The sequence below is a fragment of the Branchiostoma lanceolatum genome, chromosome 18 (assembly GCF_035083965.1).
Source record: "Branchiostoma lanceolatum isolate klBraLanc5 chromosome 18, klBraLanc5.hap2, whole genome shotgun sequence".
Taxonomy (NCBI): Eukaryota; Metazoa; Chordata; class Leptocardii; order Amphioxiformes; family Branchiostomatidae; genus Branchiostoma; species Branchiostoma lanceolatum.
The window spans coordinates 15,426,603-15,449,224 of NC_089739.1; the positions used below are offsets into that span (position 1 = coordinate 15,426,603).

Consider the following 22,622-nt stretch of genomic DNA (forward strand, 5'->3'; position numbering starts at 1 on the left):
GACTAATTCTCGACCAATGTCACCAATACCTCTGCTTGGAGAATAGAAGTGTAGTATTATTTATATTTTAAACCAGCATGGCGCCAGAACTGACGTCCTCTCATAGCAAAGATGATTTGTGACCTAGTAAAAAAAGAAGAAGTTGTGACCATTCATAACCAAGTCGCTAACACTTGAGATATTGTTTCTTTTTCAGTAGGCTGGAGATGGCTGCCGGACTTCTCTGAAGGCAGGCAGCTGTCAGAGAAGTCCGGCAGCCACAAAACGACACGATCTTACACCCCAACATCTGCTTGAGAAGTAAGGCGATATTGAGATTGATCCACTTCCCACCCGTTGGAGGGGACGTAATGGTTACTTTTCTACTTGAATCAAAAATATTGATCAAATATGTATTACTATGAACCATCAAACGCATCTTATTCGATGATCAAAAGTTTTGTTCTTAATCAGATAATAGTGTATATTTCACAGAAGAGATTTAACAATTTTGGCTCACTCGGGTCATGTGGGCTGATCCACCGTGGCTTCTCTGAGTTCCCGGATGTGACTCTCTCTTTCCCTGCAACATGGCGGACTCGTAAGTGTGATTTTTGTGTGGAACTATCCGCAGCAATCGACGACTTACAATAGCTCTATCACGGAACTACTACGGTAGATTTACAGTTAAATGGACACAGGCTAAATTGAAATAAAAATTCGGTGTCAACAATAACCATTTCTTTCCTCTTAACCGATTCTTTTAGCGCTGTTTGAAGGACTGTATCGAAAGCTAACATACCGAAGCAGTCACCACTAGTATACCACTTCGTTTAGCCTTCATCCAATGATTTATGCGTAGATGACCTAAAGTTTGCGTCTTTGGGTAATTTCAATTGGCTTTGGTGTTTGTGATGTCTTTACCTGTTTTTAAATAGAAAATAATAACCTATTTCTTTGTCATTAGAGAGGCGAAGCTTCCGAAGGTTCCTGAGAGCCTATTGAAGAAGAGGAAGCGTTTTGAACAGCTGAAGGCGCAGCGAGCTAAAGCCGCTATCCTCCAGAAGAAGGTGGGTAGACTCTGAAGTCACAGTTGGAACTGATGCCACTTATTTCACAAAGGTCATAGGTGCATAACACAGGCCTTGCCTACTTCACTAAATGATCAAGGTATCCCCAAGGTACAAAAAAGCGTTGGGCCACGTCTTGGGGTAGGCTCCAAAAATATATGTACTTTATTAAGTACTGAATGAATCTATGATGCACTCTTTATATACAGTTGTCCTGTGACATCAGGCGAAATATTTTGTCGAAAAGCACCAGATATGGCCGCAGCTATTGTGAGTGCATCAGCGTACCGACTGTTACATGTGGTGCCTACGATAACCAGTGTAAGTGGCCGTTGGTTGACAGAGAGAGAGATTGAGAAATAACCGTAATTGTAAATATTAAGATTACGGGCAAACAGTGACACTGGAACAGATTACGCAAGGCACCGTCATATCAGGTAGCTACTTATATTGAAGATGTAATTTTCCCGAGATTTGTCAATGACTGGAAGAGTGACACACATGTAGTGATGGCGACAAAAACAACGTACTCGATACACTCAATAATTAAAAGTGCTCAAAAGTCTGCTCATTTATTTATCATAAATGGTTCGTAGGTGTAAAAGTGTTGGATTAAGGTTCAGTGCCGTTATTTATGTATATTAGCTAAAATCTGAATTCGACAAGGGGGCGCTGGGCTGAAACAAGTCGCCATTCCGAATTTAAATGAATTCGTCTAGGGGTGGATACCGGTTCGGCTGGACTGGTTTGGACCGGAAAAACGTGCAAGAACCGGGTAAAAAAAACGAAAGTCATGAACCGGTTTTTTGAACCCGGAAGTTGGAACAAAGTAGAAATATTAGAATACTGGCCACAGAAGGGAAACAATAGCCTTGAATCAAACCGTATATAATTTGTCGTGTCGTGTTGTAGTATTCATCGACTTTCATAAGGCTTTTGATTGTATCAATCGCAGCAAATTGTTTAAGATTCTAGAGGCATATGGAGTTCCATTAGATATTGTTAATGCTATAGCAGTCATGTATAGAGACACCTCTGCAGTAGTTATTACTCCAGATGGAGAGACTGATATGTTTAGCATTGACACTGGTGTACTGCAAGGGGACCCTCTGGCCCCGTTTCTATTCATTATATGCCTACTCTAACCTCTCAAATAGAAGTACCCCCTGGAATATAAGTACCCCCCGGAAAAATCTTCAAAATCTAATATAAGTACCCCCTGGAATAAAAGTACCCCCCGGAAAATGTCAAAATTGACATGTAAGCTATGTCTATGTTACTAATATGTGTTCTCATGGTATATGTGTGCATCTTTGACACTGTTATTTGCAATTAGGGATATTAATGGACAGCAGATAAAGCCAAAAAATCCTTTGACACTTTTAGTTTGGAAATATAATCATTGTTACAACGTAAAACAAGAAGGCTGTCTAGTTCCAAAGTAACTGCAGTCATTTTTTTGGTTACATGCAAAATTGCATGTTGGAAAAATCTACCTGCAATTTGATAAATCTAAGAGACTTTCTTACCTGGCTGAATAAATCTACTCTATACTCTACTCTACTCTACATACTAGTATATACTTAGTATATAGTCAGTTGTTGACACAAAAACTCTGAATATTACAAGTTTAAAAAGAATAAAAATTGTAAAAAGAAAATTGAATAAAAAAAAGTAAAAACTTTTCAGCTTAGAAAATTCACAATGTAGAAAAAAAAAAGCAAAACAATAACTTAATTTTGCCCGTAGAAATAATTGAAATATTCGCTGGAATACGATCCTGGAATTATTAAACTGCAATGTTTACCAATATAGCTAGGTGGCGTTGTCATTCTCTCGCGCGGTATCGCGAGATTTAGCGGGGTTTGGACAGAACAGTCGCCATCTTGTTTGTTTACCTCGCCGAGCGCTGCCGTATTTTCGGACTGATTTTTGCGTTTCAGACACATCAAAACAAGTTGATTATGGGTACAAAAGAATGAAAAAGTATCGGTAACTCATTGTTTTATTTGGTTGGACGGTGATTTCCGAGATTCAATTGAAAATTTGGCGTATTTTCTGAGAGTGATAGCGCGCGCATGTGTGTGCGTGTGTGGTACCGGTGACTGTGAGTTAGCGCTCGAGGTTCCTCGGCCCAATTTTTTCTACAAATTGTCGCAAAATAGAGTTCTCAAGCTCAAAATCTAGGTTGCACACGGCGCTACCAGGAGTTAGAAATGAGTTGCGACAAGCAAATTGTGCTTGTGCCGGGTATTTTGAGTACTGCACCGACATTTTATCCCTATTCCCTGATCATGATTCTGAAAAAAAAATAAACGTACCGGCTAAAATAAGAACGTACCGGGCGGACTTTGAGGCGACAAAAAATAAACGTACCGGTACGTTTATTTGAGAGGTGAGAGTAGACTATGCTTTAAGGTAGAGCTGTGTACCTAAAGAAATTTTAGGTACAGGTACAGGTACACAGGTTTAGGTACAGGTCCGGACCTGAACCTGTACCTAAACTACTTGTTCGGAAAATGCTAGATTTTCAATAAGGACAAAAGCATGTTTGAACTGGTAAAAACATAATATTTGATTGTGCTAGGTATTATTTTCATAAAAACACAGATGAAAATTTGACTCCAGCCTTGCAAATGTGTTTTCTGTGCTTTAGAGTGGCTTTAGAGCACTGCTACAGTAATTTCATAGTAATTCTATCTGTCAAAGTGGCCATCCCCTGAGTCAGGTCCAGTACCGATACAGCAGGGCCAGGTATTTTGGACCTGTACCTAATTGATTGTACCCGGTACTGTATCGGTACAGTGTACCTGTACACAGCTCTACTTTAAGGTACTCGATTTCAGACACTGATGGTTTTACACTCCGCCGTCGTCGCAGTAGTCGCTACCCTGCCGAAGTGCTTGCTGACATTGATTTTGCTGATGACATTGGCCTTCTCGAAAACTCACTACTTTTCGCACAAATCCTGCTTAACAAAGTAAAAGTGGCATGTCAAACCATTGGCTTATAATTAGTTATATCTAAACCCATCCAAAACGAAATTTGAACCCTACATCTTCGGAGCGCCTAACTACATCTGACGGCTCTGAAATCGAGTGTGTAGCTGACTTCAAGTATTAAGGGGGCTATACTGATTCAGGGAGAGATATGGAGCGCAGGATTGCTCAAGCTTGGAGTTCTCTCCATTCTCTGCAAAAGATATGGAAAGCTCCTATTAGAAAGCAGACAAAAACTAAAGTGTTTGAAGCTTGTACCGAGACCATCCTACTTTACAGCTCTGAGTCATGGGCCATGAGTGTAGCCCAGAGTAAGAAACTAGATGGTACATACACAAGAATGCTAAGAATGGTGTGCAATGTATCTTGGAGAAGCCATCTAACAAATAAGCAACTCTATGGTTCTCTGCCACCCATTTCGTCAGTTGTGCGACGCCGCCGGCTCGCACTGGCGGGACATGTTGTTCGAAGCGACGAGCCTGCTGGGCGACTAATGCAGTGGCTACCTGAGGGAAAACGCAGGGTTGGAAGACCTCACACAACTTTAATGACATTGATCGAAAGAGACACTGGACTCTCAGGTTCTGAGTTATTTTCCGCCATGAAGGACAAATTGTACTGGAGGAACTTTATTGACTGTATTCCACCGGAGTATACTCCGGATGAACGATGATGATGACCATATTGTCTCGAATAAAGTACGCACTTTTTAAACATTTCAAAATTCAAAAGGCACCACAAATCATTGCTTAAGTCAGGGTGCGTACTTTATTTGAGGTTATTGCCAGGACAAATTGGAAAAGGACCTCAAACCCAAACCCTTGCTTAATCAAACCAGGCACCCAGCTGCGGTGAAACAATACATGGCTCAATACCTGCCAATTTTTAACTTGTCGTAGGCAATCCTCAAGCTTGCAGACACGATGCTGGCGGAGTAAACAAGAGAATCTTTTATGAATCTAAGGAATGGCATTATGTAAAAGTCCTTGATATAAGAAAAATGACCTGGAGATAGTAGAAGGAACACCATAAATTTGAATTTATCCTGTTCGAAATGTGTTCAAGATTAGTGGAGAAGGGGTGCGTACTTTATTTGGGGTTTTTGACTTTACGTTTCAGTTCTGCAAATTTGTCTGGAACTAGCCCCAAATCAGGGGTGCGTACTTTAATTGGATGCGCACTTCAATCGAGAAAATATGGTACAAAAGTGTGATAGAAAATGATTTTTATTGGTGTTCTGATGTGGGAACCGGGTAGGTTTGACATGCCTACTGATAGGGAAGGAAACAATTTGTTATAAAGGGACAGGTATGACTAAGTTAATTGAAATTGCTCTGCCTGGTGTGACGGTCAAGTTCTGTCCCTTGCACCACCTGTAAAATGGTCGCTTTTACTTTGGCTATGTCTTCTATTCCAAAGAAACTAATGAGCCTGGGTGATGTGGCTTTCCAAATGACTTGCGTGCTCTAGTTATCAAATTTAATATCATTTCCTTTTATCTCTTTCCTGAACAGAAAAGTAAGGAGAAGAGGAAGATCATCTTCAAGCGGGCAGAGAGCTATGTTCGGGAGTACCGAAGAAAAGAACGGGATGAGATCAGGCTGAAACGTGAGGCCAAGAAGCATGGAAACTTCTACGTCCCGCCCGAGGCCAAGCTGGCTTTTGTTGTCAGGATCCGTGGGTAGGTAATCTGATGTGTGCTTACCATGTACAAGCTGCTTGTCTAACAATTCTGAACATAGTCCAGTTCATCCACATCTTTGATTGCTTGACATGGCTTGCATTTAAAGATGACTCAAGTCATTCACTGATTCAAACATACCGTAATTCTTCTAATAAAGGACGCACCCTAAATCATGTCCGCACCCCCGATTTGGGCTTCAACGCACACCAGTGTTTCCGCCAGACCGCGACTGAGAGGCCGTCCACTTGGGGAGGGCCGTACCGCGAAAATTAATTGACCGTACCGCGAAAATTAATTGACCAGGAAAAGTAACTGAATGTTGTGATCAGAAAAAAACTGTTAATTTTTCAAAAACAATTTGTTACGAAGGTCGCTATAATACTGCTTCAATCGTCACAAAATGCGATCTATATTGACCAGAAACGCCTGCCTGAAGTGTAAAGGGGTTTTCCCGCCCTGTGGTCACGTGACATCTTGCCGTCAACCAATCAGAGCACAGATTCAATGACGCGGACCAATCAGCGCTTAGAACCTTGCATATCAATGAGCTTAAAAACATGGCGGACGGCCCGGGACGGGGCAGGTTGCGACTCGACTTATGTGTATTCATAGCGAAAAAACGATTTATCTACGGTACATTTGGAGAATTTTCACGGAAAAACATTCAAAGGAATATATATTGTGTCGAATACGGTCAGAAATGATGGCGAATCGCGGCAAATCACGACGTAGAGGCTGAAATGCACGGGCAAAATTCTTGGTTTGTTTACGTTTTTCCTTGTTTTCTTCGATGACTTTCTTCGATTGAGTCTTGAAAAACGGGTTTTTAATGAGATCACCGTATGCCAAAGGCACCGACATCGATTCTTCGCAAGCTCAACAATAGCAACAAACAAAAGAGTGTGAATGTCCAACGATATAGAGCGTCCCCACGCCCGCAGTAACAAAGAAAAACAAAGAAATTATGCCGACCTCTCGTATTTTTTTCCCGATTTCTCGGCATTTAGTTTGTCTTTTTTTTTAAAGAGGACGGCCTATGTCTGAGTTCAGGCCGTCCAAAGCGACATAAGGCCGTCATTTGACGGGAAGACGCCCCTCTGGCGGAAACACTGACGCACACCCTATCACGCCATTGAGATAGTTGACAGAAAAACCTGAATAAAGTGTACACCCCCGATCTGCCGGCAGCCGCTCGGCGCGTGTCTCCAAGGTGTGGCCACGCTCCGGTATTTGGAGTCCTGATGTTTTTCTTTTGTCACGCCAGTAATTTTCCAATGAATTTTCTGGAAAACGTTACCATTATTTGGGGTCAACACTTGAGCCTCTACTCCACTCAAAAGTTTTGAAGTTTAAACGTCACTCTTAGGACCTCGCGCGAGGATATCTGAAAAACTTCCTTGATATTGAAGGACCAGACAATGAACTCCTTGATTTCTACCAGGCTAGTCAAAGACAAAAGTGTAAAATTTTGAGATGAAATAAAAGTTTGCCTCTCGGCATTTATGCCGCAAAATACAGCGTTGCATTGACAAATCACTTCAGTTCATTGACTATGTCATTGTCTTGTTGATATTATGTAAGACATTCTCAAGAACTTTTTATTCTTTAATCATCAGTGCTCGAAATATTTTATTTTGGTTTAGAATTGCATGTTGGAAACTTTTTTACATGCCATTTGACAGATTGACTGTGTGACCACATAATCATTTGTAGACACAAAATCTCTCAGGCAGCAAAGTATTACTGCATAACAAATTGTACCCAAAAATTCTAAATAAATCTTTCCAGCTTAGTAGAATCTAAAATTAGGGAAAACAGCAAAATAATTATTTTAATTTCGCCCGTAGAAGAACGATATTCACTGAAACACGGACTGTCACGGTGCTTGAACTATCAAACTGCAATGGTAATGTCGATAGGGGGCGTTGTATCATTCTCTCGCGCAGTATCGCTAATTGGTCAAAATAAACTCCGCCATGTTAATATCTTCGCCAAGCAAGGCGCTGCTGCTCTTTCAAACAGATTTATGCGTTTCACAACCTTCAGGAACATCAAAACAAGTTGACTATGGACATAAAAGAGTGATAAAAGTATCGGTAACTTATTGGTTTGTTTGGACGTCGATTTCCGTGTTACAATTGAAAATTTAGCGTATCTTATGAGTTGTAGAACGTGTGTGTGTATACATGTACACGTGTTTGAGAGCTTCCTCGGCTCAAATCATTTCTACGTCCGAGTAATCATCGCAAAGTTGAGTTCTCTGGCTCCAAATTAGGTTGTGCACTGCGCTACCTGGGTTTAGAAATAAGTTGCACCAAGGAAAATTTGCTTGCGCCACAGGGTATGTGCTTAAACAATCCACAGGAATTTTCAACTTGCAAAATTGCAAGTTCATATTATTTTTACTTGCAAATGTTGAAAATTGCTTGCTAATTGCAGATTGCTTAATTGTATTTCCAACTGACCCCTGCATTAGAGTGGCCATATTTTGATCAAGAGTAATCAGAATATGTATTGACCTATTTCGTTCTAATTTATGTTGATACTGATTCAATTTCCATTTACTTGGCAGTATCAATGGTGTCAGCCCAAAGGTACGCAAGGTTCTGCAACTTCTGCGACTGCGCCAGATATTCAACGGAACCTTTGTGAAACTGAACAAGGCCTCTCTGAACATGCTGAAGATTGCTGAGCCTTACATTGCTTGGGGGTAAGTCAAATTCCCTGCTTTATTATCTCCATGAAAAATGGAGATATAGTTTTGGGTGTGTTTGTGTGTGTGTGTGTGTGTGTGTTTGTGTTTCCGTACTACTGTAGACAGCATAACTCCAGAACCTCTGGATGAATTTAGCTGATATTTGGTATGTGGGCGGGTGTTGTGAAGCCAAAGTTCAAGGTTGATTTTGGGCCCCCTGGTATGTGACCTTGGTACTGCAGCAGAAATTCCATTTTTGTAACTTTTGACCTGGATGTGCTATGGTCTTGATTTTTTGGTGACAGATAGCTTGTGACGTAATGAAGACGTGGGTAGGTAGGTTTGGGCCCCCTAGCAGCTTGCTCTGGAACTGCAGGGGCTTCATCGTGAAAATCTTCTAAGGAGAATAACTGAACAAAGGAATGACGGATTTCCGTGATCTTTAGTACACAGGTAGCTTAGACAGAGATGTACATAATGAAGTGCAAATTATGCTAATTAGGAGTTAATTTGCATAATTAATGAGGTAAATCTATATTTGCAGTGTTTTCCATGATCAGACTCAAATACATGTAACGTATGTAGTATATGGAAAGTGGATCATCAACAGATAACAATTATGCAAATAAATTCCTAATTTGCATAATAAATGCAAAAGCGCCATACCTCATCTAATTAGAAAATTATAAGACTGTCAACATTGCAACAGGTGTAAGTTAGATAAACGTGTTTATGACCAAGCATATATTATGCAAATGTGTAAGTCCTTTGCATTAAAAGAATTGTTCATGGAGATATGAGGTCGTGGAACTCTTGTTCAATCTGTACTCTCTAGTGTTTCCGTCAGACTGACGGCCACAGGCTTTCTAAGGCTTCCTATTTCCTTTCAAAAATGTTGATATTTGAACCCTCTTAAAATGCTATTTCCCGCATTCTGAGAGGCAAAAGGTAAGTAAAGGTAAGTTTAATGCGTCTACATATAACGCCGAGGAGCGCTATCGGAAATTTCCTACTACACATACATGATGCCAGTGCAAATTTTTCGATTTTCTACTGACTTCTTGCAGCGTCCTCCCAAGACGATAGAATAATGGCGACGCGCCACTATACTCCTATCGCAGTACCACTTGACTGATTTTAAAAATTAGGGTGTTTCTGCCCGATTTTCCTGGATCGTTTGGCTAAAATTCATGAAAATATGCAGATTTTTGGGTCGAGTGGCGTCACTTTTCCCGGCGGCATTGTGAAAACTTGTGATTGGAGCGGATACTCTAAAAGCAATGGATCATTTCGCTACAAAAGAATACCATTATAGGTTTAGCATCAGACGCCCATGTGGCGTTTTAAATCCCATTTTCATGTACTTATGTCAGGTGCCATTCTCCATTTTCATGTTAACAATAGTTACACTAATTAATTGTCTCCCTTTACTTAATGAATTACAGCCAACTAGTGCTGTGTACCTAAACTTAACGTCAGGTACAGGTACCGGTACAGAGGTTTAGGTACAGGTCCGGACCTGTACCTGTACCTGAACAATTTTACAAATTAACATGTGTTCTTCTGAAATTCTTCAATAATGACAGAAAAATTAATAAGCTGTTTACAACTTTTCAGTATCTTTATTCAAAGAACATAAGTAGGTTTCCTACGGCCAAACTCCCTTGGCCTTGCTGTCAAAAACCCTCGCCCTCCTGAAGGATTTGTTTCATATTAGTTAGTAGTTACGCTGTCCCAATGTGTCACTTTGGTAATGTTTGATGTCGCACGAGGCCATGATGTTAGGAGATCAGTCACAAAATAAGCATTGGCTTGGTGTAAATCCATATCGGTACAGTACCGGTACTTCATGATCCGGTATTTTGGACCTGTACCTAATCGATTTTCATGGTACAGTACTGGTACTGTGTACCGGTACGCAACACTACAGCCAACGGGTGAGAAAATAAGTTTATTAGGAGCTTTTGCAAGTTTGTAAAAATCACCTTACCGCCATTATGGCCGGCCACAAGATTCAGGAACTTTCTCCTCAAAATCGGCAAAGCAGCAGAAAAATGCCTGGTTCATTATAGCGCTACCTCATGTGATAATACTGTGTGGGAATTTCTTTCACTTTTGGTGTGTGTTTTTTAGTCCCAAAACCGCTAAAAAAGGCGGAAATTTGCTGATAGCACATCATGCTACCGGTTCATTTTAGTAATATTAGCCATAAAGATACCTTGCAATGTTTTTTTTGGTGTTGGTTGTTAGGGTCCAAAACACTTCTTGGTCCCGGTCCCGGATCTGTTCGGCAGCCCAGGCAGTTCTTCCCGTGGACCTGGGTTAGCACTCCCGGGGAGTTATCAGTTAGGGAGTAGTTAGCCGGGCCGGACCAAGCAGTCTGGTGTCATCTCTCCATCATTTTGAAGGGCCAGACATAAAAAAGGATATTTCTAAAACTTGTGATGTTGTTGTTTGTACATTGATGATAATTTATACAATTCCAAAGTAACTTCAGTCATGTAACAGACAGTTGTAGTTTGAAATTTCCACATCTATCATAATTGTAATGCCCAATCAAGGCCAGGCATGAAGCTGTTTTGGGGATTAGAGTAAATAACTGCCAGGCCAATAGTGGTCCTTGCTCAGCATTTGATAGGAGATGTAGGAAATGTAGGAGATGCCTTAAAATATTTCTCTGAAAATTCATAGGATTTTCCTTCATTCAGATGTGTTTTTTGAAGTCAAAATACAATTTGTATTTAGTTAGAATCTGCGGCTTGAAATGCCAATCCACATACATGTATGCTGCAGAAGGAATGGAACATACCATTTTTGGCTGCGCGCTGCCAAAAATCATTTTACTCTTCACCGGTATCTCGGCTTAATAATTTGAGACAAAACATGATGCAGAGAGGGTATGTTGTTTGGCGGGAAAACAAACATTTAATTACATAATGGATAAGTACATCAACTTGAACTTGAACTTGGCACATGACATGTGTAGATGATAGCAAACTGTGCTCACAACTCCACGTTCACTTATGGTAAATCCCATGGGATTTACCTATCAACTGAGTGGTACGCATCGATCTTATACGTGCTCGTGACATTGGCCAATAATGGACATATGCAAAACTATTATCAAATTACTACATGTCAATCCAGAACCACCAACGCTAAGTAGACACATGATAGGAAAAGCAGAGTCATGTATTGAAAATGGCATGCGTAAGGACACAGGGATAAAAACATGACAGAATCCTGGTAAGAGAAATGGTGTCAAAATATTAAATGCAACGTGTAAAGCTAAAGAAAGAGTTAAATCTGATTCGCATAGGTTATATAAGGATAGAAACTGACCTTCAAAATTACAAATTCATCAGTTGCGAAATATAGCGTTACACTTTACATATGTAATACAAGGGATCTTTAGTAGCTTAAGGTCTTAAGACATACAATGAGTATTATACACACCGAGTAGGCCATTAGCAGGAGCACAACTCAAAGGAGTAATAAGTAACAATATATTATCGAATATGAACCAGTTGGAAGTCAAAGGAGACATAGTTAAAAGAAATAACTAAAGCCGTAGGAGAAATGAGTAAGTACATTAATGCTCGTATATATATATATATATACGTAACTATATATTCAAAACAGCTTGAGTAGCTTTCGGTTGGCACTAACCAGTGGTTTACATTGAACACCATTTGAACGTCTAAAGCGGGAAGCATACTGAATTACAAGTTTGCCCGGCGTATCGGGCGGCATAGATATTTACGTCGATTGCACAGAAAGTTTTGGCTATTACTGGATAGAAAACGGCACGTGGGTGCTGGGCTCAATAACCAGAGCAAACATGAGGAGCCCTCTTCGATAGCAATCCTTAGGGCAAAGAAAATGGAGAACATTTAACAAAAGAGAGCAGTTCCTGGATACTGGAAATTTTGTATGTCAAACAGGACATAGCATTACGGTAAAAATCAACAGGACGGACCGTAGGTACGCTAGTACACCTGAGCACTGTATAAAGGAAGAGGTCAAAAGACTGGAAAGGTGTATGCTCGTACTAAGTACAACAGTAACAATACTCGTAAACAGACACGTTGTGTCAGTAGCGCCCAGAAATTAAGGCTAGAATGGCGCAGTAAAAGCAGGAGGGCGATAGTTAACACGCCGCTCATGGCTGCGTCATGTAAACAAGGAGGGCGAAAAGCACGCCACTTATAGCTGCACAGCATTACAATTAGGAGGGTGAAAACACGCCGCTCATAGCTGCACTGCATTAAGACCAGGAGGGCGAAAACACGCCACTCATAACTGCACTGCATTGAACGAGTAGGGCGAGAACACGCCACTTATAGCTGCACAGCATTACAATTAGGAGGGCGAAAACAGGCCGCTCATAGCTGCACTGCATTAAAACCAGGAGGGCGAAAACACGCCACTCATAGTTACACTGCATTGAAACCAGTAGGGCGAAAACACGCCATATACAGCTGCACAGCATTACAATTAGGAGGGCGAAAACACGCCGCTCGTAGCTGCACTGCATTAAAACCAGGTGGGTGACAACACGCCACTTGTAGGACTGCGTGGCAGTAAAATAACAGCGCTCAAAACAGAGCGTAAAACACTGCTCGTAGCTGAGCAAATAACAGCGCTCAAAACAGAGCGTAAAACACTGCTCGTAGCTGAGCAAATAACAGCGCTCAAAACAGAGCGTAAAACACTGCTCGTAGCTGAGCAAATAACAGCGCTCAAAACAGAGCGTAAAACACTGCTCGTAGCTGAGCAAATAACAGCGCTCAAAACAGAGCGTAAAACACTGCTCGTAGCTGAGCAAAACAGCGCTCGTAGACGGAGCGTTGCATAAATACTACCGCCCAAATCAGGGCTCGTATAAATAAAATTAAAAACTTCGGCTAGGGGAAGAAAAACACGGGTCGTAACTCAAAGCATAGCAGCGCTCATAAACGGAGCGAATCATGAAACCAAGGCCCGGAACGGGGCTGGCAAAATAAAAGAAACACTGTTCATACCTGAGTATAACAGTAACATGTTCATTCTCAGAGCATAGTTTGGGAGGCAACGCTCGCACCATAGCTTGCAAATCACAGTGTATCAGTAGGTACACAGTATACATTTGAGCCCGACAATCGTGGAGGGCATATAGGGGGTCGAAGCCAAACTAATCAGTTCATATTACATAGAAGCACAGAAGAAATATTCTCCAGGTTTTGTGTTGTAATTAGCGTATAACGGTATTACACGTGTGCAACCGATAGAGGACTGGTATATTATGAGAGTTGTATTGTAGTATCATGGCATTGCACAAGTGGTAGAGGTCAGAGTTGTACGTTAATGCAATGATGAGCTAAGCCAAAACCAATATTCAACTTACGTATGAAGGGACCTGGGAACCCCGCGACCCAGAGAAAGAGGCAACTGCACACTTCTCCACATGCAGATATCATATGTAGTAGTATAGTGACTAGTGAGTAACAGATATCATACGTAGTAGTATGATGAGTAACAGATATCATATGTAGTAGTATAATGAGTAACAGATATCATATGTAGTAGTATAACGAGTAACAGATATCGTATGTAGTAGCATAACGAGTAACAGATATCGTATGTAGTAGTATAATGAGTAACAGATATCATATGTAGCAGTATAATGAGTAGCAGATATCATATGTATTAATATAATGAGTAGAACAACAAAACGCACTTAAATGATACTGGGGGAGAATGAAATTGACCGCGGGGGTAGAATCATGCGCGTCTGACACTGTAATTGAAGAGGCAACCCGCACACTTCTCTCACAGCGTCAGATGTCATAATTTTGTCTATTGAATGTAGATATGTTGGATCGGAACAGCCAAGGTGGTGACAGGGCCTTCTTGATACTATCAGTCGAGCGGGAAAGTAATGTACAAGACTTAAGTACTTTAGGCTGCAAATATCAAATTGTCCTTGGGTACGTCGGATAGTAGAGCGGGATGTGAGGATCCAGGTGAGGTGGGCCCAGCAGTCTGAGAGTGCCCTGGTGAATCAGTCGTTGACTGGGTATCCAAGGGTGCGCTGATTTAGTAGAGGTGGTGTGTACGCTTTGAGGAAAGCCGCGGGGTTTCTTGGCATCGGACCGATGATCTGTCAGATGTAGTAGACGGTGTCGTCTGGCGAGGGGTAAAAGACGTTGTCGTCTGGCGAGGGGTCCGGTCGTCTTGCCCGAGAGGCTCGGGGGTCACCAGGCATGGGGATGAGATAAAAAAAAAAAATTTAAAAAAAGGTCAATATATGGTACAATAAGAGGAATCTTTCTGTTACGGACCAAACATGAGAGACGATGAGGTCCACCAATTCTGTGCAACTGGAATAGAATAGAAGGAGTGCCCATAATGAAGTACTGCGTCGATGAGAAAAGTAATCGTACGAGTAGACGTGTCGTACTCATTATTAGTCTTTATAAAATCTGTTCAAACTATTAGTGATATCAATTCTGCATATTTCTTGACAGCTGAAGAAAATGCATCGCATTCTACAATTTCTAACGCGACACTCTTGTATCGGAAGAATGCCATACGATTCTAACGTATCCTATGATGATTGTACACGATTCTAACGTATTCTATAATGTAACGTATCCTATAATGATTGTACACGATTCCAACGTATCCTATAATGATTGTACAACTCGGGAGTAACAAGTAACAATATAACATCGAATATAGACGAAATAATGTGAGACATATAAAAGGAGACCCTGAGTTGGCCATTAACAGGAGTCGCAACTCAACGGGGTAACAAGTAACCATATAATATGGAGTAACATCTCCACGGAGTAACAAGTAACAATGTAATATCGAATACAAACTAACTACTGTTAGGTACGGACAGATAAGGGAAAATAGGCAACCTATGAACTAAGGCAGAGTGGAAACATAAGCGGAATGCAGTAAGTTTCAGGCATATTTGATACCAATAATACAGAATACGGACCGGCATATGAGCTTGTGCTTTAGTTACGGTGATTACAGGAGAAACGTAATATGCATGTAGTACGCTTGAATGTCCTGATTGCAAGGGCAATTCAAGGAAATGATACTCGATTAAGGAGAATTCTGCATCGATACATTGACAAGAGAATGGTCTGGTGTTGGCTCTGGCTGAGGGTACATTGGAATAGAATGTTACACTAATTTTACACGGTAATGGTACGATATGTACATAGCGCCTTCCACACCATACCGTTTACACACTAGAAAACAAAATTCATCCTAGCTTTCTACACTAATATATTACAAAGGGCTGCTACGCAAACGCTTGATTTAACACCACATGGTTCACACGTTAGAGTCTAAGGTCGTATGTATGACCGGAATGCCTCTTCCCTAGCGCCCGAAGTTGCTTGTCAGGGGCGCCGCTAAGGGCTGCATGAGTGGTGGCGTAGCCGAAACGGTCGCGATATCGTAAGACATGCGTAGAAGGAAATTCAGGGAGGGCACGGGTGGGTAAAATAGTCGAGGTAAAGATGTGTTAGAATCAACGGAGAGAGCAGAAAACATGCGACCAGCTATCGGTCAGCTTCCGGAATGAGTGATGATATCAACTTCCCCCGCTGGGATAATCGCGCCACGATATCGGGACCAATCAGAATGTAGCCCCTCTTCGCCGCGCGCGAACATCTGTTCTGAATTAATGAAACCGCGAGATCCCCGTTTCCGTTCAAAATTTCATTTTGGCTGCGCGCTGCCAAAAATCATTTTACTCTTCACCGGTATCTCGGCTTAATAATTTGAGACAAAACATGATGCAGAGAGGGTATGTTGTTTGGCGGGAAAACAAACATTTAATTACATAATGGATAAGTACATCAACTTGAACTTGAACTTGGCACATGACATGTGTAGATGATAGCAAACTGTGCTCACAACTCCACGTTCACTTATGGTAAATCCCATGGGATTTACCTATCAACTGAGTGGTACGCATCGATCTTATACGTGCTCGTGACATTGGCCAATAATGGACATATGCAAAACTATTATCAAATTACTACATGTCAATCCAGAACCACCAAAAGCTCACTAATATGTGAGCAAAACCCCGCCAAACACGGAGCTAAATGCGACAGGAGAATGACTTGGAATTCCGCTAAACTTGAGGATTTGTCGGGTAAATAAAAGACTTGAAACGTGGGAATAGGTCAAAATTAAATAGGAAGTCTTTGACACAGGGCAAATTGGTTCTAAGCTAAAGTTATGCTGTAGGTCCGTTGGGTTATGCTGTAGGTCCGTTGGGTCGCACAGTGACTGTCGCCTCTGCCATGATAAGTTTGAGTGACAATCGTAAATGCCCGCAGGTACAGGCTGATTTCTAGACAAACAACAACAGAAATGGAAACATTTTGCAGGCGGAATCTTGTAAAATTTTGTTCGCCAAACAATAATGTCCTTGGTAAAACTGATGCTCCCAGCCGGACGATACGAATAAAATTGTGCCCGGCGCTATACGTTGAAGTGTGGGAAACTGAACGATCGAAAGGAAACAGAAAGTCGAACGGCCAATGAGAAACAAAACGTCACAGCAAGATATATATTGAGTTCTCGTAGTTTGTAGGAGACAAGATCAGGCCACCACAGGCAGACGCATTCCATCCTGTAAGTGGTGTCAAGCTAGGTTTGACGGTAAGAATCAAGTCTGGACATGTTAAAGTAGGTGCCAGGACATGTGACGTGGCACCCTGATAAAGATTAGTATGGCCCCAGCAGGGATTCCCACTTTGAAAGGATTCCCACTTTGAAAGGGCAGGGGCGATGAATAAATTATCAGAGCGACCCCCTCAACAATGGGACTTTATTTCCTTTATCAAAACAAGGATTAGACCTCCTTGATCGAAACAACAGAGCCATGCACGGGAATCCTCGACACGTTTCTGGGAAAACTAACCGAACCTAGTAACTCGCCGGTCGGTTTTCCTCTAGGTTACACGAAAACAAACACTTGAAAATAAACAACAAATTCAAGTTGAACAAATGATAAACAGATAATAGGACGATCGATGGGAACAAAAGACTCACCGTAAGATTGGCTTGCGTGCTGGCATGCCGCCTGAGTGGGCTGAGGTTACATCTGTTTTCGCACCGGCGTGCGTATGGACTTGCCACGCAGAAACACAGGATAGGCAGGGAACTTCGCAATGTCGGCGAGTGCACAATGAGTCCATGATGAAGATCGAATGGTTTCCACGTGGTTCACAGAGGGAAGTCAAAGAAGTCGCGGCTTCCCTTCTTAGGATGACACTAGCATGGTACATGGCAGGGCAAAGTGTTGGGAGATTATCTGGCCATGTCGATAGTCCAAAGATCGATGTGTTGAAGTCACCAGTGAAGAAAAAAGTCGAGGAAAATAGTCGAGGTAAAGATGTGTTAGAATCAACGGAGAGAGCAGAAAACATGCGACCAGCTATCGGTCAGCTTCCGGAATGAGTGATGATATCAACTTCCCCCGCTGGGATAATCGCGCCACGATATCGGGACCAATCAGAATGTAGCCCCTCTTCGCCGCGCGCGAACATCTGTTCTGAATTAATGAAACCGCGAGATCCCCGTTTCCGTTCAAAATTTCATTTCTCAGACTTAAAGGGGCCATTAAAAACACTTGGAGCTGGAGGTTTTAGAGAAAAAGAGTGTACATGTATGTTGGGATTTTGATGAGTAAAGTGCTTTAGAAAATTCATTACACTATTAGCAAATGCACAGGTTTCTAATGTCTCCTTTGTTTATAGTTTTTGATATGATCTAACTAACATGATCAAGTTGAAGTTTAGTTATCAAAAGTGGTTTTGCCCAATTTTCTCTACATTTTTTCCATTGCGACTTGCCTCAAGTTCCAAGTAGAAAATACATGACTTGGAGTTGTGTAAACCATTCCTCTTGTTGAACTTGAAGGCACCGTTGGCCCCCCGGTAAGGGGTCATACTGGGAAACCTATACCTAATTTTTGAAAAAAATTCAGGATTTTATCCTCAGGTAAGTGTTAGTTTTTTGTGGCCGGGATGAAGTCCTCTGCCAAGTACCTGCTACTATGTTCTATCCCCGGAACAGAAGATGAAGATAGCCAAAGCCAGCAAGATGATGTCAGAAGCTGTTACATGCAAAATTACTTGTTGGAAAAAAATTAACATGCAATTTTACAATTTTACTATGTGTCTATAAAGTCCTTTGTAGACACAAAATCTCTTAGTGTAATATTGCAGCATATACCAAAAAAATAGAAAAAACTTTCCAGCTTAGTGGAATTTATAATGTAGAAAAAATAGCAAAATTGTTACTTAATTTTGCCCATAGAAGTACAAGATTTGCTGAAACAATGACTGTCACGGTGCAGGGGGAGAGGGAGAGAAAGATTCCTTGGCCCAAATCATTTCTAGGTTGAGCGATTGTCGCAAAATTGAGTTCTCAGGCTCAAAATCTAGGTTGCGCACGACGCTACCTGGGCTACCTAAACTCTTATCGAAACACAGTCACCCCAATTTTGGCTTTGTATTGTACTTACGGGCGTGGGGACGCCGTCTGCCGCTGGGTAATCACACTCCTTTGTTTCTTGTTATTGTTATGCTTGCAAGCAATGGATATCGGTGCCTTTGACATGCATTGATCTCATTAAAAACCTGTTTTTTCAAGACTCAATCAAAGAAAGCCAGTAAAAATACTGAAGGAAAACAAGATTTTCGGCCGAGCATTTCAGCCCCTACGTTGTGATCTGCCGCGATTTGCCGTCATTTGTGGTCGTATTCGGCGGAGAATCTATTCCTTTCATTGTTTTCCCGTGAAAATTCTGCTTTGGTAGCGTAGATGAGTTGTATTTTACGCCGGGGTTTGACTTTATTACAGCTGGCTAGCGACAATCGCCGACCGGCGGCCATCTTGTTTACTCATTAATATGCATAAATCTAAGCGCTGATTGGTCGGCGTCATGAAAACATGTGCTCTGATTGGTTGATGCAAGATATCATGTGATCACATGGCGGGAAATCCCCAAACACAATTTCGGCATGGATCGCATTTTGTGACGATAATTGGAGCATTTGTAACATTATTGATTTTGAAAAATTAACCAAGCATTTTCTGATGGCAACATTCTAAATAAATAGCAAAACCTATTAAGTTTTTTAAATGGTTTTTATTGAATGTGCTCTGTACTAATGAATAATGTTCTACTGGCATAAATTTCTAATTCTTATTTCAAATTCATTACATAATTGTATGAATAGTCATATTTTTTTTTATTTTTTATTTTTAATAATCTTTTTAAAAAACCTAATTTTGATAATAATTTAAAACAATTTGGGCTTGATCCTCTGATCCTATCTTTAGTTTGTAACATTCACAGCCTAAGTTGCAGGAGAAACTGAAAGCTTCCAATTTCAATTTATAAAGGCAAAATGCACAGTAAGATTTACAGCTCAAGTTCCAGGAGAAGGCCTCAAATTGCATTTAAGATGGCCAAAATGCAATAGCTTCTAATTTGGACAGGGGGGGGATCCCCCCCCTCTCCAAACCTCTCCCCCCCTCCTTCTCGCGCTGTGTGCGACTTTCGGGCGCTTTGCGCCATCTGTTAAAAATGGGAGCACCACTCCCTTAAAAATTGCTGGGGAGACCCCTGTAAATAAACAAATGCAATGGGGCAGCCTCACTACAATTAAAGCAGATGTGTGGGTCCGGTTGGTTTTTAAAGTGTTCAGTTTCGGCATTTTTGTCCAACACACGGTTGGAGACATAACGGAAAGGGAACAAAATAGAAAGCCTTACAAAACACCTAAAAACATGTGAATATTAAACCAGTTGGACCCACTCCTCTGCTCAGAGAGTACACTGCACCAAAACTACACCACTGCTAGGTATTAGCTAGCACTGTATGGAAAAGTAACATGTACTATGTCTTGCAAAATGTGTATGATATGGAATAAAGATTTATTCTATTCATATATATTGGCTGTACCATTTAATTATAACTTTGAATTTTTTTGATGACCAGTTATAACATATATCAGCACACTATACACATAAACTAGTCCTGTACCACCAAATGATTTTTATCCCTATCTCGACTGGACTCATTTCCCCCCCCCCCCCATCATAACTTTCAAACGGTATAGTGTATGATCAAGTTTGCAGGGGGTGATAAGCATGGAAATAGGCACTCTCCACAATAAGCCTTGATTATTTGGCGAAGATAATGTGTTCGTGGAACTCTAGTTGTATTTTGAGCCCTGTTTGTTATGATCACATATGTAAAGGTAGACCACTTGAGCTGACCATACAATTGTACAACACAACAAAAGTGCCACGTTGATTGAATGAATAAAGATTGATTACATGTGTAGTATTACCATAAATTGCACAGTTAATGGAAACTGCTTTTTCATATGTTGCCCTAGATACCCAAACCTGAAGACGGTGAGGGAACTCATCTACAAGCGGGGCTATGGCAAGATCCAGAAGAGAAGAATTGCTCTGACAGACAATGCCCTCATTGAAGAGCATTTAGGTATGTTGGAAGAACCATTTCAATGTCTCAATAACCTGTTTCCTTATACAGTATTATGATTTATGAATGCCTCACAATCACATACAAAGGTATTTTTATCACTCACCAGTAGCCTCCGTTGCAGGCTCTGAAGCGGATTTTTGGGGGGCTAAATAATACACTTTCTGCAGCCACCCCGTAACTATCAGCCATCCTGTAACTATCAGCCGCCTAGAGCCTGCGCCATTTCGCTGCCTCAAAGCGAAATTAAAATCATGTTAGGGCGATTAACGCAGAGGTGCGAATTTCCTGCCTATGGTAGACCGCACAATAAGAACAGTACACGCACCTCCCCCAGACAGTGCGCTGTCACTTCCCCGTGTGCATCAACCCGACAATTTTTTTGAGCGGTCAAAATGATTTTATTCTTAAATACAGAAGTTTAAACTGACTTGTTCGACATTCTTTCGGCATGTCTGACGCCCTTGACAGGGCGGAGGGTGGAACGCGCGGCGTATGGCGGTTTCCCCATCGGAGAGACAAACTTGGGCGATCCGAGCCGTGACAAGGCATTGATAGCTTCGTCGGCTTTAGCTAGCTACGGGCCATGGCAAATCAAGTTGCAATCAGATTTTGCCATCTATTGCCGATGAGCGAATATGATGGTCGTCATTTCACCCGTCCAGGCCCTCTTCTACTTGTTGTAGACTAGATAAGACAGTTTGTTCCGCTATCGTAGGTAAACAACATGCTGTATGTAAATGAGCAGTCGCGCGTGCGGGCCAAGTTGTTAACGTGTTAACTTCTTGTCGCGGACATGCGAATTGCTCCTAACGTGATTTTAATTTCGCTTTGAGGCAGCGAAATGCCGCAGGCTCTAGGCGGCTGATAGTTACAGGATGGCTGATAGTTACGGGGTGGCTGCAGAAAGTGTATTATTTAGCCCCCCAAAAAGCCGCTTCAGAGCCTGCAACGGAGGCTAACTCACCAGCCCTACCTCCTGCTGAATGTGGACCGTGCAGTCATTCAATATTTGTTGAAAATTGTCTTGAAAGGCAGTGTAGGCATGTACATTAGATTGTTCATTAAATAACTTTTTAACCCTTAATTTATAGAATTAATTTCCAGTTAAGTACGACTTGGATACCTGACCTTTCCTCTGCATGCAGGAACTGAGTATGTTTTTTAGAACAGGCCAACAGTTTCAGGGCTTTTGGTTGCTGCTTGTGAAGTAAAGAGCTCCACAATGAAGGGACTTTCAAAAATGTTTGTCATGAGAATGAAAGCAAGGCAGGAAACCAAGTCTTCTTAGGTGAAGTTTGAAGTTGAAGTTTTCTTAGGTGTTACCTGTGCTATGATTTTTTTTATAATGCAATGTGTTTTATTTATTTTCCAAGGCAAGAGTGGCATCATCTGTATTGAGGACCTCATCCACGAGATCTTCAGTGTTGGTCCAAACTTCAGGGCTGCCAACAACTTCCTCTGGCCATTCAAGTTATCGTCACCTCGCGGAGGGATGCGAAAGAAGGGCAACCACTTTGTAGAGGGCGGTGATTTTGGAAACAGAGAGGACAAGATCAACTGCTTCATCCGCCAGATGAATTAGGTCCGACAGGCAGATTGTTGTTTCTGTCTTCTGATGGATCAACGAATAAAACCTTGCTCGCAAATA

General features: G+C 41.5%; 1 protein-coding gene across 1 annotated transcript; it reads left to right on the plus strand.

Moving 5' to 3' along the window:
• Positions 1-458: 458 nt before the first annotated feature.
• On the plus strand, positions 459-22,622 carry LOC136423758 (large ribosomal subunit protein uL30-like). The gene is made up of 6 exons (XM_066412039.1): positions 459-580; positions 947-1,049; positions 5,563-5,729; positions 8,305-8,442; positions 20,862-20,971; positions 22,348-22,622. The coding sequence occupies exons 1-6, from the start codon at positions 570-572 to the stop codon at positions 22,554-22,556; spliced, it is 738 nt and encodes a 245-aa protein (XP_066268136.1). The 5' UTR covers positions 459-569; the 3' UTR covers positions 22,557-22,622.